The sequence below is a fragment of the Eschrichtius robustus genome, chromosome 13 (genome assembly GCF_028021215.1).
Source record: "Eschrichtius robustus isolate mEscRob2 chromosome 13, mEscRob2.pri, whole genome shotgun sequence".
Classification (NCBI taxonomy): domain Eukaryota; kingdom Metazoa; phylum Chordata; class Mammalia; order Artiodactyla; family Eschrichtiidae; genus Eschrichtius; species Eschrichtius robustus.
This window is the reverse complement of record NC_090836.1, coordinates 78,755,337-78,771,885: the sequence shown is the minus strand read 5'-3', so window position 1 is coordinate 78,771,885 and position 16,549 is coordinate 78,755,337. Positions and strand designations below refer to the sequence as shown.

At 41.3% G+C, this 16,549-nt stretch overlaps 1 protein-coding gene and 1 non-coding gene across 3 annotated transcripts in view; both read right to left on the bottom strand.

Moving 5' to 3' along the window:
- Window positions 1-16,549, bottom strand: part of LOC137775633 (pleckstrin homology domain-containing family G member 7-like) — a 74,265-nt gene that overhangs the window by 46,516 nt on the left and 11,200 nt on the right. Inside the window, exons 4-8 of one of the 2 annotated variants that reach the window (XM_068561664.1) lie at window positions 12,080-12,178; window positions 10,882-11,025; window positions 7,710-7,805; window positions 6,754-6,855; window positions 2,824-2,937 (exon numbers count right to left, since the gene is read on the bottom strand). In XM_068561664.1, the coding sequence (XP_068417765.1) occupies window positions 2,824-2,937; window positions 6,754-6,855; window positions 7,710-7,805; window positions 10,882-11,025; window positions 12,080-12,178 (555 nt within the window). The remainder of the gene's footprint in view (window positions 1-2,823; window positions 2,938-6,753; window positions 6,856-7,709; window positions 7,806-10,881; window positions 11,026-12,079; window positions 12,179-16,549) is intronic. The other variant, XM_068561665.1, reaches the window with a different exon arrangement.
- LOC137775965 (U6 spliceosomal RNA) lies at window positions 7,328-7,429 on the bottom strand. Its single transcript, XR_011076094.1, has one exon. It is a non-coding gene; the product is annotated as a U6 spliceosomal RNA (small nuclear RNA).

The window sequence follows — 16,549 nt, the reverse complement described above, 5'->3', positions numbered from 1 at the left end:
TCATCTCAATAGTTGCAGAAAAATCTTTTGATAAAATTCGACGTCCATTTATGATAAAAACTCTCCAGAAAGTGGGCATAGAGGGAACCTACCTCAACATAATAAAGGCCATATACAACAAATCCACAGCAAACATCATTCTCAATGGTGAAAAACTGAAAGCATTTCCTCTAAGGTCAGGAACAAGACAAGGATGTCCACTCTCACCACTATTATTCAACATAGTTTTGGAAGTCCTAGCCACGTCAATCAGAGAAGAAAAACAAATAAAAGGAATACAAATTGGAAAAGAAGTAAAACTGTCACTGTTTGCAGATGACAGGATACTATACACAGAAAATCCTAAAGACGCTACCAGAAAAATACTAGAGTTCATCAATGAATTTGGTTAAGTTGCAGGACACAAAATTAATACACAGAAATCTGTTCCATTTCTATAAACTAACAGCAAAAGATCAGAAAGAGAAATTAAAGAAACAATCCCATTTACCACTGCATCAAAAAGAATAAAATACCTAGGATTAAACCTACCTAAAAGGCAAAAGACCTGTACTCCGAAAACTATAAGATGCTGATGAAAGAAATCAAAGATGACAAACAGATGGAAAGATATACTGTGTTCTTGGACTGGAAGAATCAATACTGTCAAAATGACTGTACTACCCAAGGCAATCTACAGAGTCAATGCAATCCCTATCACATTACCAATGGTATTTTTCACAGAACTAGAAAAAAAAAACTTTTTATTTGTATGGAAACACAAAAGACCCCAAATAGCCAAAGCAATCTTGAGAAAGAAAAATGGAGCTGGAGGAAACAGACTCCCTGACTTCAGACTATACTACAAAGCTACAGTCATTAAAACAGTATAGGGCTTCCCTGGTGGTGCAGTGGTTGAGAATCTGCCTGCCAATACAGGGGACACAGGTTCGAGCCCTGGTCTGGGAAGATCCCACATGCCACAGAGCAACTAGGCCCGTGAGCCACAATTACTGAGCCTGCGCGTCTGGAGCCTGTGCTCCGCAACGAGAGAGGCCGCGATAATGAGAGGCCCGCGCACCGCGATGAGGAGTGGCCCCCACTTGCCGCAACTGGAGAAAGCCCTTGCACAGAAACGAAGACCCAACACAGCCATAAATAAATAAATAAATAAATAAATAATTAAAAAAAAAAAAAAAACAGTATGGTATTGGGACTTCCCTGGGGAGTGGTGATTAAGAATCTGCCTGCCAATGCAGGGGATGTGGGTTTGAGCCCTGGTCCAGGAAGATCCCACATGCCACAGAGCAACTAAGCCCGTGTGCCACAACTACTGGGACTGCTCTCTAGAGCCCGCGAGCCACAACTACTGAGCCCTCGTGCCACAACTACTGAAGCCCATGAGCCTAGAGCCATGCTCTGCAATAAGAGAAGCCACCACAATGAGAAGCACGTGCACTGCAATGAAGAGTAGCCCCTGCTCGCTGCAACTAGAGAAAGCCCGCATGCAGCAACGAAAACCTAACACAGCCAAAAATAAATAAATAAAATAAATTAAAAAAAAAAAGTTGTTTGAGAAAGTGCTTGGCAAAGCATTATGCATTATAAAAGTATCATATGTCATCATTACAACAGTGCATCCTCCATTCTTTTCCCTAAATATCTTTGGATGCTGTATATATTTTATATATAAACATAAACTTCTGTGTCACAGTTGTTATGGGATTTTCCACAGTTACTTGAAAACAATGTGTGAGCCTTGTTAAATTATTCTCTGCCTTAGCATGGAAGGGAGAGGAATGAACCTGGATTCTCCCTAGTTTGGGGGCTTGGCGAGGGTCTCATCCATAAGCTTCCAGGGAAAACTTTTGCAACAAGATTATTCATACCCTGGAAATCTAATGAGCTTTCAGGTTTGGGTTTGAGTAGCAAAGAAAACACTGAAAGGCTGAAGCTACAAAAATAGAGCCAAGTCTCTTTCCAAGGTCATTCATCCCTCGCCCAGGTTTCCTGGCACATCCTGGCCATGGCAAAGATGCACCGATTCACAGCTAAGTTGTTGGAAACTGTGTGTGGTGGCCTTTCCTCCCACAGCTCTGAGGTGATGCTCTGGCAGGTGCTTCCTGCAGCTGCAGGGAAGAGCTGGTTTTCTGGAAAGGCTTGGACCATTTTCTTGGGTCATGAAAAGGGCTCTGGCATAATACTGAAAGGCTGAAAGGTACGGTTCAGACTAAAGACATGTCAAAAAGGGGTTAAAGGAAGTAGGGAAGTCAAGGAAAATTCTTTTCGGTTTTGCTTATCAGCAAACACTGAAGGTCCCTAGCAGAGATTCCTCGTTCTAATAACACTTTGGGACCCATAGCCACCATGCTGAACAACTTCAGGGGCAGTGTTTACACTGTGTGCTTTGACGTCCTCCAGGAAGCACCATTCACACAGAACACAAGGTAAATGGTGCGCCCAGCTTTTGTGCAACAGGACCTTGCAGGGGCCAAATCCTGCAAGAGCCAAACCTCTAGTCACAAACAAAGCCTCAGTTCCTACTCTAGTTTTCTCACCAATTCCTTCCAAAAACAAACAAATGAACAAATAAAGCACTGTAAAGCTCCAGCCGAAATCTCAGGAGGGACATTAGATGATCAGTGTTTCCAGAAGTGCACCATTTAAAATCCTAAGTGTGCAGAGAATGATGTCTTTATAAGGAAAGCAGGTTTGTAGTTAAAATGTATGGTTGATCATTTATTTTCCTCCTTTCCCATTTAATTTGGGTCTAATAATCCCTAGTACCTGTTATATCCAAAGAGTCTCAGGGAAAATATAAAAGAAAAGAAACTGGTACTTTACTTTTAAATAAATTCCGAAGTCCTCTCTCTGCCTCAGACTCTCAAGATAAAAGACAGCAGCTGAGTAATTCAGGCAGTAGGTCTGGTGGCTCTGACACAAGCTTCCTTGGAAATACTGCAAGAGGAGAAGGGCAGAAGGAGAATGAATGGAAGCAAAGAGAGCACAGACAGACTTTCTCTTTCTCTTCACTTTTATCAGCAACTAGAACAGGGAAAGTGGAGGAGGCACCATTATCAAGTAGGAGCTATGACTGCATGGGTAGTAACAGTTCAAAATAAACATTGTTTAAAAAAACCCCGATATCCCCATAGTAAACAGTTAACTCCTCAATAAGTTGCCTTTTTTTTTTTGCCCATAAAGAAAATTCTGTTTAGGACATCTTGATTTAATTCACCCTTTACTTGCACTTATGCTTTGTTGAGGCCTACACACACCGCATGGAACCTGATGACAAACACCGCCTTTGATTTCACTGCTCATGTTGTTGATGTCAAGCTTGTGTTTGTAGTAAGTGATTAAAGTAACAACATCTGACTTTTCACTAAATCTTCCCCAAAAATATCCGCATACTGAATTCTCCTTCCAGCTTCTAAAAATAGAGAGTCAGATTTGGGGCACCTCTACTAAATGTAGTTTCGTAGCGTGCGTTTTATGTGCTAGTCTTACCCAAGCTAACACTTGTGTTCTTTCTTCATTATGCTTATGTAATGTCTTAAACTTGCTATAATGACTACACATTCGTAAGCCATGTCAAATTTATTTTAAAATGAGGCAAGTGGCCAATTCGTACGTATACATTCATATGTATAATGGTCAAACTGGGCACACTGCACAATGTGCCACCATCTCAGTTAAGCGTCTGTCTCGGGAATGACAGTTATTCTTTTCTCTTCACCAGTGCTTCTGGCTCCTTACTGGCAGACACTCTCTTTAGGAATCCATAGTGCCTACCACACTGCTAAGCCTATGTGCTCCTTGATAGGTTTATTAATTAGTATAATGAGTAATGGGTCCCATTAGGGAATTTCCAATAGTGTCATAATGTGGTGAATGGGAGAAGGAAGACACACTTGCTGGTAACATTATAACTGCAGTGAGTAGAGACAGCAGACCAAGCCTAACAGGCCAGTAAAGGAAGTGACAGTAGTAAAGGCAGACATAACAAAAACCTAGAAAAATATTTTGCTATAGGACCTCAGAGGACAAAATGCTATGGGGGGAAATGTCAAGTTTTGCCTTCAAGAAGAAGTAATTTGAAAGCTGATAATGTGAATTAATTTTTTCCTGGGGGGTTGGTGATAGCTGGGGGCTTAGAAATAAAGAGAAGGTCTTCTCACAGGTCACCTTGAGATGCTTGAGAAAGGCCATTACGAGGAGGCTGCTGTGAAGACCATAAACAGTCAGGCTTAGAAATGCAGCTCTACAACCCACTGGCTATGTGAACTTGGCCAAGTGATTTAACTTCTCCAAGCCTCAGCTTCCTTCTCAGTGACTTCTCAGATGGCTTTTGTGTGGATAACAAACGTCCCAATCTTCCACTGGTGAGCTTCTTGCAAGACACCGTGGTAGACTGTTATCACTGCTCATCTAGTTCCCTTTCCTGGGGAGGAATATATATGCCCACTCCATTGAGGGTAAGCTTGGCCAGGTGACTTTCTTAGGCCGATGAAATGTGAACAGACATGCCAGAAACTTGAAGAGTCAGTGAGAGCTCTGCCTCAGTCTCTTATGTCTTTGCCCTTGAGACTGGTAACATTCTAGGTGGTGGGTGCTCCCTCAGCAGGGGTCCCAGAGTGAGGACAAAGTAGGAGCAGAGCATAAGTGAGATATGAAACCAAGCCACTGAGATTTGGAGTTTGTTCCTGTGGTATAACTGAAATTAACCTGACTCACGTAGGCCTTTTTAAATTTAGGAGAAACTTTTATAGCCCATCTTTACACATCTGTAACGTAACAGGAAGCATTCATATGTGGGTATTATTATTGACTTTCAGCAAAGAGTCTATGCTTTAGTAGGCTGTAAGTACACTTATGCTATAGTCTGAATATGTGTGTTCCCCTCAAATTCACATGTTGAATCCTAACCCTCAATGTTGACAGTATTAGGAGGTGGGCCCTTTAGGAGATGATTAGGTCATAAAGGTGGAGCCCCCATAAGTGAGATTAATGCCCTTGTAAAATAGGCTCCAGAGAGCTGTCTAGCCCCTTCCGCTATGCAAAGGATACAGTACGAGGTCTTTGACTGGAAGAGGGCCCTCACATGACCTGGGCACCACCCTGATCTCAGACTTCCACCCTCCAGAACTGTGAGAAATTGGTATCTGTTGCTTATAAGCTACCCAGTCTGTGGCACTTCATTACAGCAGCCTGAGCAGACTAAGACAACTTATGTGTTTTGATGAGAAGTTGATATTTCTCCAGACTATTTACTAAAAACTACATTAAAAATAAATTCTAGGATGCCAGGTCTTGGTGCTAATGTCCCAAGCAAGATGTCAGCCTTTAGATGAGTATCCCGGATACGTTTGCCACCAGCTTCTATGTCCCAAGCAAGAGCCACAAAATGAAACACCCAATATAATGGGTGTTTATGCTCTTCTGTGCTCCCACCCATTACCGTGAGAAGAGGATGACCAGGCTAGTCCACTGATCCAAGGAGATGGATAGAGCCAAGTGGAGCCAAGCCCGCCAGTTGCCCTAGCCTTTGATGGAGTAAAGAAATTATCAAGAAAACCAAGGGGACTTCAGACCTTGAACCAATGCACATCCAAATATTCATGTCCATTATGTAACTTACTAAGGGCTCTGCCCCTTTGTCTAACAAAAACAAAAAATGTGTAGCATGTGATGGTCCTAAAAAAAAGATAATTTCTGACTATAAAGGAATTGAGAGAGTCTGAGATTTTAGGTAATTCCCAACACTTTACATTCTTTCTCTTGTTTTTCAAAGCTTTTCTTATTCTAATCTGCTTTCAAAGGTCACTTAAAGATCTCCCCACTTTATACCTAATTTTTGCTTGTTTTGCCTTGTTAAACTGTCCTTCTTCTTCATATCTCACCTCAAGCATCATCGCCCCAGGAAGAGTTTCCTGTCTGTAACTACTTCACCATCTGCCCCAACCTAGACGTTTTCCTTCATAATATCTATGTTCCTTTTTTCCCCAGCATTGATCTCAACTTGATTATATAATCATTAGTGTCATCGTTGGATTAATTTCTTCCCCGCGAGACTGAAAACTCCCCCAAAGCAGGGGATATGCACATAATTCTGCACATTACTGTGCACAGGTTATCAGTCCCACACATAAGTACTTAGTAAGTGCTCAATAAACCTCAATCTATGTTTTTTTAAGTAGATTGTAACAATTTAAATCTTGCTAAATGAGGATAGATAGGGACTGAATTAAAAAGCTCAAAGTAGGGGAAGAGGTTCAAATACCTACTTAAGAAAAAAAAAATAGCATTTATCAGACCACGGGTACAAGTTTTCCTCTTTTCTCCTCCTTTCACACACAGAAGTCTTATTAAGGGTGTTAATGGATCTGAAGGTTTATTTTGTTCCTTTCAGAGAGCCTGGCACTTCTGTTAGAAGAACAACTGAACCATGTAATTAGCCTGCACAAACTACTGCCATGAATACAGCTTTAAATTGAAGTCATTTGAAAACCAGACTTGGAAATGGCTTTTCCATGCATGCAGATTTTTGTCTTAATAAAACCCACACAGGAGAGATGACAATGGAGAAACAGAATCTGCAAGCTATTTCTGAAAATGTTGATTGGTGGGAAAAGGGATAGTTCCCTTGTGGGAGGGTGCAGGTGGAACCTTCCCAGGAACAACAATAACAATGATCAAGGAGATATAAACGACTATCCTGAAAGGTAGGTGAATTTATCACATAGAAGCTGAGATCTCCCAGAAGGATTTTACCTTTGTGAGCACGGAAATGAAATCCAACGATGGTAAAGTCTCAGAAGTGTCGACATAGTCCTTGAAGATGTGGAAAAGACTGTTCACAAAACCAAAGCTTGTCTAGGGCCAGAGAGAAAGAAAACAAGAGTAGGTACACTTCCAGGGGTAAGAAATAAAAATCTGATGAACTTCAAATGTCATTCTTACAGATGTTTTCCATTTCAAATTTATCTCCTGGCAAAATTCAAAGATCTATTTTCCTCTACTTTCCAATATATATTTTCTTATAAGTTTTTCTTATAAATGAATTCTTGTTGGTATCTCACTTCCTTTTTTAGAGGAAAGATATTATTTATTTATAATATATGTGAGAAAGAACATTCATTTGAGAATAGACACTTATGGTGATGACAGAGATCTTAGGGATTTTTTTTTGTATTTAACATCATTTATTGAGGAAATTCATGTATTCAACATTACTTATTGAGTCCTCCCATGTACTCGGCACTGTTCAAGGTCTTCTGGATACAGCAGTGAACAAGGTGGGTTCCTGAGCATATTCTAGAAGGTGTTCCAGAGCTTGTATTCTAGAGAAAATATGGAACATTTCCCAAATTTTTGTGTCATCCTTGCATAGGAACCATGCTAATCCTTGTATTGCTCCAATTTTAGTATATGTCCTGCTGAAGTGAGCAATATGTTTACTTTCTTAAATAGCCATGGAAGAATTTTAAAAATGTTACTGAAGGCTAACTAATAACTGCCATCTATTGGAAAGACATCAATGGATGTGTAGGTTTCCTTATTAACCTGAACTCCTGACCATAAGATTAAATGGGGATGAAATATGGAAGAAACCATATTCCATGTTCCAATATGGAATACAAGCCAGAAGAATAGACTAAGCATGAATTTTCATCGTCCTCTGGCGAATTTTAACACATGGCTACTGGAATCTTCCTACTTTGGCTCACCTGACTTAACTCCTCCAGGTTTGCAAAAAGTCTCCATAAATCCACATCCAGGAGATATTCATGAGTCTGTAGGTATTTCAATGTATTCATGAAGATCTTAAAAAAAAATGCACATTACTTTGTTTTTCAATTTTGATATTTGCCCTTTGCAAGAACATTAAACATAAACCTCCTGACTATAATTTTACAAAACAACTTGGAGATCAGTATTTTCAATCGTTAAGAGTTGTGCTAAACACGTATGAAGACATTTAAGCCCCCACAGAACATACGGGAGATGTGCTCTTCTGTATGAAGCTGCTGCCGCTTTGTGAGCTCTAACAACACTCCTGCTGAACATAATCTGTTCAGATGGGCTTTCTCTGCTCCCAGTGCCAAAGAAATCGCCAAGGTTCTCTTCTTGCCAACAGCACTTACTTGAGACCAAAACAACATTCATACTGAGTTCTTATTTATTCCTTTCTCTGCGAAAGACCCAAATGTCCTTTACTTTCAGGAAATTAAAAATAGAGAACTAATGAGTTAATACCTGATAACTGGTAAGATGTTTAGATTTGGATAAAGACACTAAATATTAATGAAAACATTGAGAGAGGCTTTATGTCATTACTTGATGTTTTCCTACAAGAGAAAAACTACAGCAAGTTGATCCTCGCAGAATACCTGCCTCTCATGCTATAAACTAGAGAGAGATCAATTTATTGAAATAGGAATACTTTGTATAAATATGATGAAGCATTCAAAGGGACCGAATATTTCAAGAACTGTAGGTGTGAAAAGACTGGACTTTAGACCACCAGCGTTCTCCAATTCCCATTGCCATATTTCTTAATTAATGCAGTAAATGGTTCTTGAACTTGCATCAGAATCATCTAGAGGCCTTGTTAAACTGGAGACTAGCGGGACCTACCCCAAGCCTTTCGGATTCAGTAGGTCTCTGATGGGGTCTGAGAATATGGGTTTCTAACAAGTTCCCAAGTGATTCTGATGCTACTTGGTCCAGGGACCACACTTTGAGAACCACTGACTTAGAGTTTCCCCCAGTCCACGAAGCATCAGTTGTCTGGAAATCTGTCAATATCCAAGCATTTAACATGAAATTGTAAGAAACAGAAATCATTAGTTCAGATAAATTGGGAAAATTTAGAAAAAATCATCTTTGTGCTATAAGATTCTTTTCTTTATAGAAATTTTTGCCGTTTAAGAAAAACATTGAGTCTTTCAGTGAATTTATTATTTGAGTTACAAAATTCCAATTTACAAGCAACTTTGGGATATTCATATTGATTGTGTAAAGAGAGGTACTTATATACTTCAAATGCACTGGGGCATTTGAAAATAAACTCAAATTGGCTTTCTTTTAAGCAGAAAAATGCTAGTTTAAAATGCTTATGTAGCTTATAGTGGGATGGAAAGTTCTGTGCTGTCTATTAGGGCAAGGGAGGTAGCAGAGCTCACAGGGTGAGTCCTCTGCAGTGAACATCTATTGGGTACCACTCAGCTTCAGTGTCCCCCCTTCCTTAATATCATCCCAGTTTTCACCTCAGCATCTACTCTTCCTCATACCTTGAATGTGATCATCTTAAGCCAATGAGCACTTTCCTTCCTTATCCGGGTAGTTGGTTCAGAAGTGGGCATGTGACTTAAGCCAGTCCAATCAGAATGACAATCAAGACTTTGCCTATGAGTGCTAAGAAGAGACTCTCTCTCTCTCTCCCTTCTATTTCTCACTCTCTCCATGGCCTCAAGGACAGCAGCCATTCTGTGACTACAACAGAAGCCAGCCACAGGATGACGCTGATATTGTGGAAGGCAGGGATGAGGGACGAAAAGAAATTTTGCCCTTGGTTTTGAGCCCCTTGATGAAACCAACCTTGAATTCTGTCTCAACTGTGGACTTTAGTCACATGGGTCAATAAGATCCTTACTTAAGCTAGTTTTCTGTATCCTGATACAGTCTCTAAGTTTTAACTTTCTGAGTGTCTTTGTGGCTTAAATTTTGCTAAAGTACTTAGCAGTATGACTGTCACAATAAATATTACTTACAGAAAAGAACATCTGTATAGCACTTGATAGATTTCAAAGGAAACTAATCTGATCATCTCAATGATCAGATGCTATGAGACAGAGATGGTACTGTCATCCCTCTTTTGTAGCTTAGAACAGGAATTGTCAAACGACAGCCTGTGGGATAAATCAGGTCTGCTACCCATTTTTGTGAATAAGGTGTTACTGTGACACAGCCACACACATTTCTTTACAAATTATCTATGGCTTCTTTTGCACTGCAATGGAGGAGCTGAGTAGTTGCAATAAAGACCACATGGCTGGCAAAGCCTAAAATATTTACTATCTGGACATTTACAGAAAGCACGCGCCAACTTCTGTTTTATGGAATGGAGGACTAGACTTTCCTAAGTTCACATGGCAAGTCAGAGGCAGATCCAGGACTTGAACTCGTGTCTCCCAACAGAGTGCCTTTTCCTGTGTAAGGGAGCAGCCAGGATTCAAAAATGCTTATGGGCAGAGGCAACCTTGGGAGCAATGTGGCCCATCCTCCCCTGTGGTCTTAGAAGGCATTTGCTCCCCTCCCATCCTTTGCCCTGTGGCTCTTCTATAAGGAATTCTCTGCTCAGAGCCTCCCCAGATCAGGGCTACTGCACTGTACAACCTCAGGAGCACCATTTACATGACAGACATCATGAATACACTGTATAATCCACCCCTCCCCACCCACCCCCGCTTACACGTGGATGGTTGCCCTGGAGATCTGTGGCTCCGTAGCTGATAAAAAGCATTTGCCTGGCACTGTTCATAAGGGAGTATAAGAGCCAAAAGAGGAAGCTGAACGAAAGTGGGATGGCTGCCTTGAGGGTGGCTGTGAGCTCCCTGACGTAAGGAGTATGTAAGCACAGGGTGAGAATCAGGCAGAAGAGATTCAGACATCACATGGGAGCTGGAAGGTCTCACCCAATCCTAAGAGGCTATGTTTAAGAAAAGCATGAAGAGAAACCAAGTTGCTGATAACCAAAAATAAACAAACAAAATTTCCTTAAGATCCTCTGAAAGAGGGGAGCCCCCCCATACTTCCTTCCTTCAGCATGCAAGAAAGAAACAAGTCCCTAAAGAACCAGTGTTTTCCATCTACTACAAAAATTAAAGCCAGCATTACCATCTTCAGAACTAATAAATGGTCCAAGAAATAAGTGCATTCACTCGTGAAGAGTTCCCATACAGCCTCTTGCTGCTTTCTCAAGTCTAATTGATTAGTAGGAAGTTTTTGATGTGTTTCCACGACTTCATTCCAGGTCTTATCCTGTACGTGGGAGAAAAGAGAGAACAAAACATTTCAATGGGTTGACCTGTTCACCCTTCCTTTGACTTGCAGTACAGCAGGAACAAGCAATCCCCCAAATCACGATTTCTCACTGCAAGCCCCAGGCATCCCCCTGGGTATAGTTATCCAAACCACAGTTCTCTCTGCATGGCTTTGGGATATCAATTCCTCCCATGGATGGGATGGACATGCTGTTTTTAGTTTAAAATGAAAACGAATTCAAATTGATATTGTTTTGAACTATGTTTGAGAATTTCATAAGTCCTTTTCAGTTTTTTGGCAAAAAAACAAAAAAACAAAAAAAACAATCCACCAAAAGAACCCCAAACCCAGAACTGGGAAGTCTGATCCAGGTTCCACTGGTAAAACTTGTTGAAATTAATTACTGAAGAATCATGAAATAAGAGACTTAAAGTTTTTAAGAGACCTTCAGAAATTGTCTTATCAAAACCAACTTGTTTTGTAAATGAGGAAACTAAGGCCCAGAGAGGGGAATGGTTGTAACAAATATTAACATTTGTACAGGGCTTCATGGTCTACAAAGTGGTCTCACGTCCATTACCTTACTTAAGGTACAATGACTTTCCCGAGCTTTCAGTGTGCTTTAGAGCAGCGGTCCCCAACCTCTCTGGCACCAGGGATGGATTTTATGGTAGACAATTTTTCCACGGATGGGGCAGGCAGGGGGGAATGCGAGCCAGTTGGGGGATGGTTCAGGCGGTCATGCGAGCCACGGGGAGCAGCAGATGAAGCTTCGCTTGCTCGCCCGCCCGCCGCTCACCTCCCGCTGTGCGGCCCTGTTCCTAACTGGCCTCGGACTGGAAGGGTTGGTGACCCCTGCTTTAGAGAGAGCAGACCTCGGTCTGCCCAGGTCTGGGCTTCTCTCCTGCACTTTGTTGTTATTATGAACAAGCCTGGGCTTCTCTCCTGCACTTTACTGTTATTATGAACAAGCCAATAATCTGACAACTTAAAATAATGGCTAAAACAAACAAAAAAAGCTATGCCACACAGAAAACAATGCACGAGATACCTTCAGGCTGTGGAACTCATAGTCTCTGAAGTCTGTAATCTTCAAAGAGGAGAGGCAGTCTTTCAGATCAGATATGTGCTTGTGTTTGTCTTTGCCCTGCTTAAAGATTGTTAGAAACAGGGTTTTCAGTCTTTTAACAACACACCTTTGGTAGCCTCGGCATCTCTGGTTCATTGTCCAACATGCATTGAGAACAGACTGCACATTTTGTCTATGAGTCACTAACAGGTGAAACACCATTTCTGAGCCATAGTCTGACCCACGGGACCTCAGAATGTCAGACATGGAGGAGAGAGGCTGGTGAGGATGTCTGATGCAAACCTCTCATTTTACTAATAGAAAAAAAAAAAAAAGACAGAGCTCAGAACACTCCTATAGCAAATAGATGGATTTCAGTCTAGCACATACCTTGCGGTCGTAGAGTCCTTCATATTCTAACTTTTCCAAATGTTTGATCATAGATGTTTACCATCAGAAGGGGCCTTGGATGTCTTAGTTCAACCCCTCATTTAGTAGATGACTCTCTCCCCTTTGGCATTTACTCCTGTAGCCACTGGGCAGATCTCCCCCACGCTTCAAGCTGTACACAGCGCCTCTCAGTGCACAAGTGCCCCTGCCCATGTTCCAGCCCCCGGGAAAGCCTGCGTGTGCATAGCGTGCCCCTTCCCTCCCACTTAACTCCCCCTTCCTGCCCCTGAGCTTTGACTCATATTTATCGCGTACCAACTCTGACTCTGGAGTGGGCAGAGGGAGTTGCCCACTCCAAAGTGGGCAACGTCTTAACACCGTAAAGCAACTTCTTAACACGGTAATTCACAGCTGGAGAATACCAGGATATGCTAGAAACTCTAGTTTCCTTAGGATGGAACCACTGACTCATTTTTGTTATAATTTTTATTTTAAATAATATTAGTTAAAAAATAGGATTACAAAGGTAATATATGGTTATTATAGAAAATTTGAGAAACAAAACCACAAAGAAAAAAAGTTAACACAAAGTTACCTGTAATCTCCGCTGCCCCTTCCTCCCCCCGGGGTAACTACTGAAAGCCCTTTTCTGATTGTATTTATAATTAATTTTTAATGGTGTCATATTTATACATCCTTTTGTAACTTGCTTTTGAAACTTTATCATGACCTTTCAATTTTTTTGGACTCATTCAATATCCTGGTGCAACATCATGAATTACCTGCTTAAAGAGCTCATTTTACCAACTAAACCAGGAAGAAGCTATCAAATAACGAAGTGTGAGGCTTTCTAAAGTCAACTTGGCTGCATTTCAAATGAATATTCAGCACAAATCATTTTTCAACTTGTTCTACTGCCTCAGGGCTCATGACGCTGGCGTGGATCTAAGCAGTTTGGTGGGCGTTTTCCGACTTTAGGTTAAGGAGCCAGAGAAGGCACAGCTTATCTGTTGTGGGGAGGCAGCTCCCTGTGTGTCTGAAAGGAGACCCCGCAATCGGTTCAGAAAGTGCTAAAGGGCTGTGGCTGACTTCTCTGCTAGGGCTACGGCACTGAAAGAAGAAACTTACTAGAGACTTATAGGCTTCACAGTAGCAGAGGAATCTTGGAACTGGTTGGGGACCTCCTACAGCAGCTGGGACGTATTCCTTTTGTTGATGTCTGAAACCACAGTGACTGCATGTTGTGGAAATTAAAAATCAGCAGCCAGTTGGAAAATAAAGAAGCTGAGGCAATGGAAGAGGAACTGGAGCTGTGGGAAAGGGGGCGCCAGCCCTCTGTCTTGAAGGACACTCACCATGGCTTTCCAAGGGTCTGAACGACCTCCTGGCCAAACTGCTTGGTGGATATGATAGTGAGATGGGAGCGGACAGTCCTCTTGGAGGAAACATTAACTCATTAGAGTTACAGACCCTTTGTTGGAACCTGTGCTGCTTCCACTATGGTGGCATTGACTAGGAGAGGCAATGAGAAGATGTGAAGGGTATCTGAGAGGATATGGAGGATAAAGAAAAGAAGCCAAGGTTAACTCTGGGGCCTCAAATTTAATAACTAAGAGGCGTGTGGAATGGAAATTTGTAGTAGGCACTGGTGACATGGAACTGGAGTAAAATGGATATACAGTCGTCCCTCAGTATCCTAGCAGTATTGGTTCCAGGACCTCTTCGGATACCAAAATCCACAGATGCTAAAGTCCCATTTATAAAATGGATTTGCATATAATCCACATACATCCTCCCATATAGTTTAAATCATCTCTAGATTACTTGTAATATATAATGCAATGTAAATTCTGTGTAAATTGTTGCTGGTGGATGGCAAATTCAAGTTTTGCTTTTTGGAAATTTCTGGAATTTTTTTTCAAATATTTTTCATTTGTAGTTGGTTGAATTCAAGGATACAGAATGTACAGATACAGAGGGCTGACTGTATGAGAATATATGGATTCTGTAGTGGTTGACCTTGAATTGGCTTTGAATTGGTGAGAAGAGACAAGATCTTTGAGAGCTCTGATGAGATAAAGGAGGGAGGAGTGTCCAGATCTGGTTATAGAGCCCCTCAGCTGGAGAAGCAATTCAATATTAGGGCTAAAACAGACTCAGAGCCAGACTGCCTGGGACTGCTGGGACAAATGCCCACTCGGCTGCTTAAGAGCTGTGTGACCTCAGGCAAGCTATTCAACCTCTCTGAACCTCAGTTTCCCCATTTGCAAAATGGGGATAATAATGTTACCTACCTTGGTGGGTTGTTTTCAGAATTAATGAGTTAACATATGTAAGCTGTGACATACATAAACAGAAACACATAAACAGAAACAATGCCCGATAACGTGGTAAAAATTATATATGTGTTTGCTTTTATTACAAATACTGTTATTAATGGTTGAGAAGAAAGGAAGGAGAGAAGAAAGAAAGGTAAGGAAAGGAAAAATCTGTGATAGATTGGGGAAACATATTACAATATGGTACTGTTTGATATTGATGTGGATTATCATTTATATATCAATAGATATGAACTGCTTGATAAATAAGACTAAAAAGATGAAGGAGTGAGTAGACACTGATTTTTAAAGGGACCAGACGTTGTGTCCTTGTAAAAGTGAGCCTTCAAGAAATGAGTCTCCTTGCATTACTGAGAACATTTGCTGAAACATTTTGTCATTTCACTGATTGTTCTGTCTTTGTGTATCTCCACCACTGCCTACCCACCTCCAACATTGTGCAAGCCATTTATCACATTTTTTTCCAACTTACATGTCAGTCTGACCTTCTCAACTGTGAGCTGAAAATGAGCATATTGGAATCTTAGATATCTAGTCCAGTGTTTGGCACATATAGTCACCCGATACATGTGGAACAAATTACTTCTTTATGGGGAAAAAAAATAGATGCATCACAAAAACTTGTAGGTTTTTACCCTTATCCTTCCTTAGGTAAGTCTTCCCTTCTTTTTTTTTTTTTTTTAAATTTATTTATTTATTTATTTATTTTTGGCTGTGTTGGGTCCTCGTTTCCGTGCCAGGGCTTTCTCTAGTTGCGGCAAGCGGGGGCCACTCCTCATCGCGGTGCGCAGGCCTCTCACTACCGCGGCCTCTCTTGTTGCGGAGCACAGGCTCCAGACGCGCAGGCTCAGTAGCCGTGGCTCACGGGCCCAGTCGCTCAGCGGCATGTGGGATCTTCCCAGACCAGGGCTCGAACCCATGTCCCCTGCACTGGCAGGCAGATTCTCAACCACTGTGCCACCAGGGAAGCCCAAGTCTTCCCTTCTGAAAGCACGTTCTAGCTTCCTGCTCTGGAGGAGCCCTCGGGAGAGCTGGTGGGAGGTGCCCCTTCTCCTGAGACCCTAGACCCGACTGACAACGACCCTGCTTTCATTTAAATGAGGAAGGAAAAATATACAAGCAGCTCATGCAGCTCAATATCAAAAAAAACAAACAACCCAATACAAACATGGGCAGAACACCTAAATAGACATTTCTCCAAAGAAGATATACAGATTACCAACAAACACATGAAAGAATGCTCAACATCATTAATCATTAGAGAAATGCAAATCAAAACTACAATGAGATATCATCTCACACCGGTCAGAATGGCCATCATCAAAAATCTACAAACAATAAATGCTGGAGAGAAGGTGGAGAAAAGGGAACCCGCTTGCACTGTTGGTGGGAATGTAAATTGATACAGCCACTATGGAGAACAGTACGGAGGTTCCTTAAAAAACTAAAAATGGAACTACCATACGACCCAGCAATCCCACTACTGGGCATATACCCTGAGAAAAACATAATTCAAAAAGAGTCATGTACCAAAATGTTCACTGCAGCTCTATTTACAATAGCCAGGACATGGAAGCAACCTAAGTGTCCATCAACAGATAAATGGATAAAGAAGATGTGGCACATATATACAATGGAATATTACTCAGCCATAAAAAGGAATGAAACTGAGTTATTTGTAATGAGGTAGATGGACCTAGAGTCTGTCATACAGAGTGAAGTA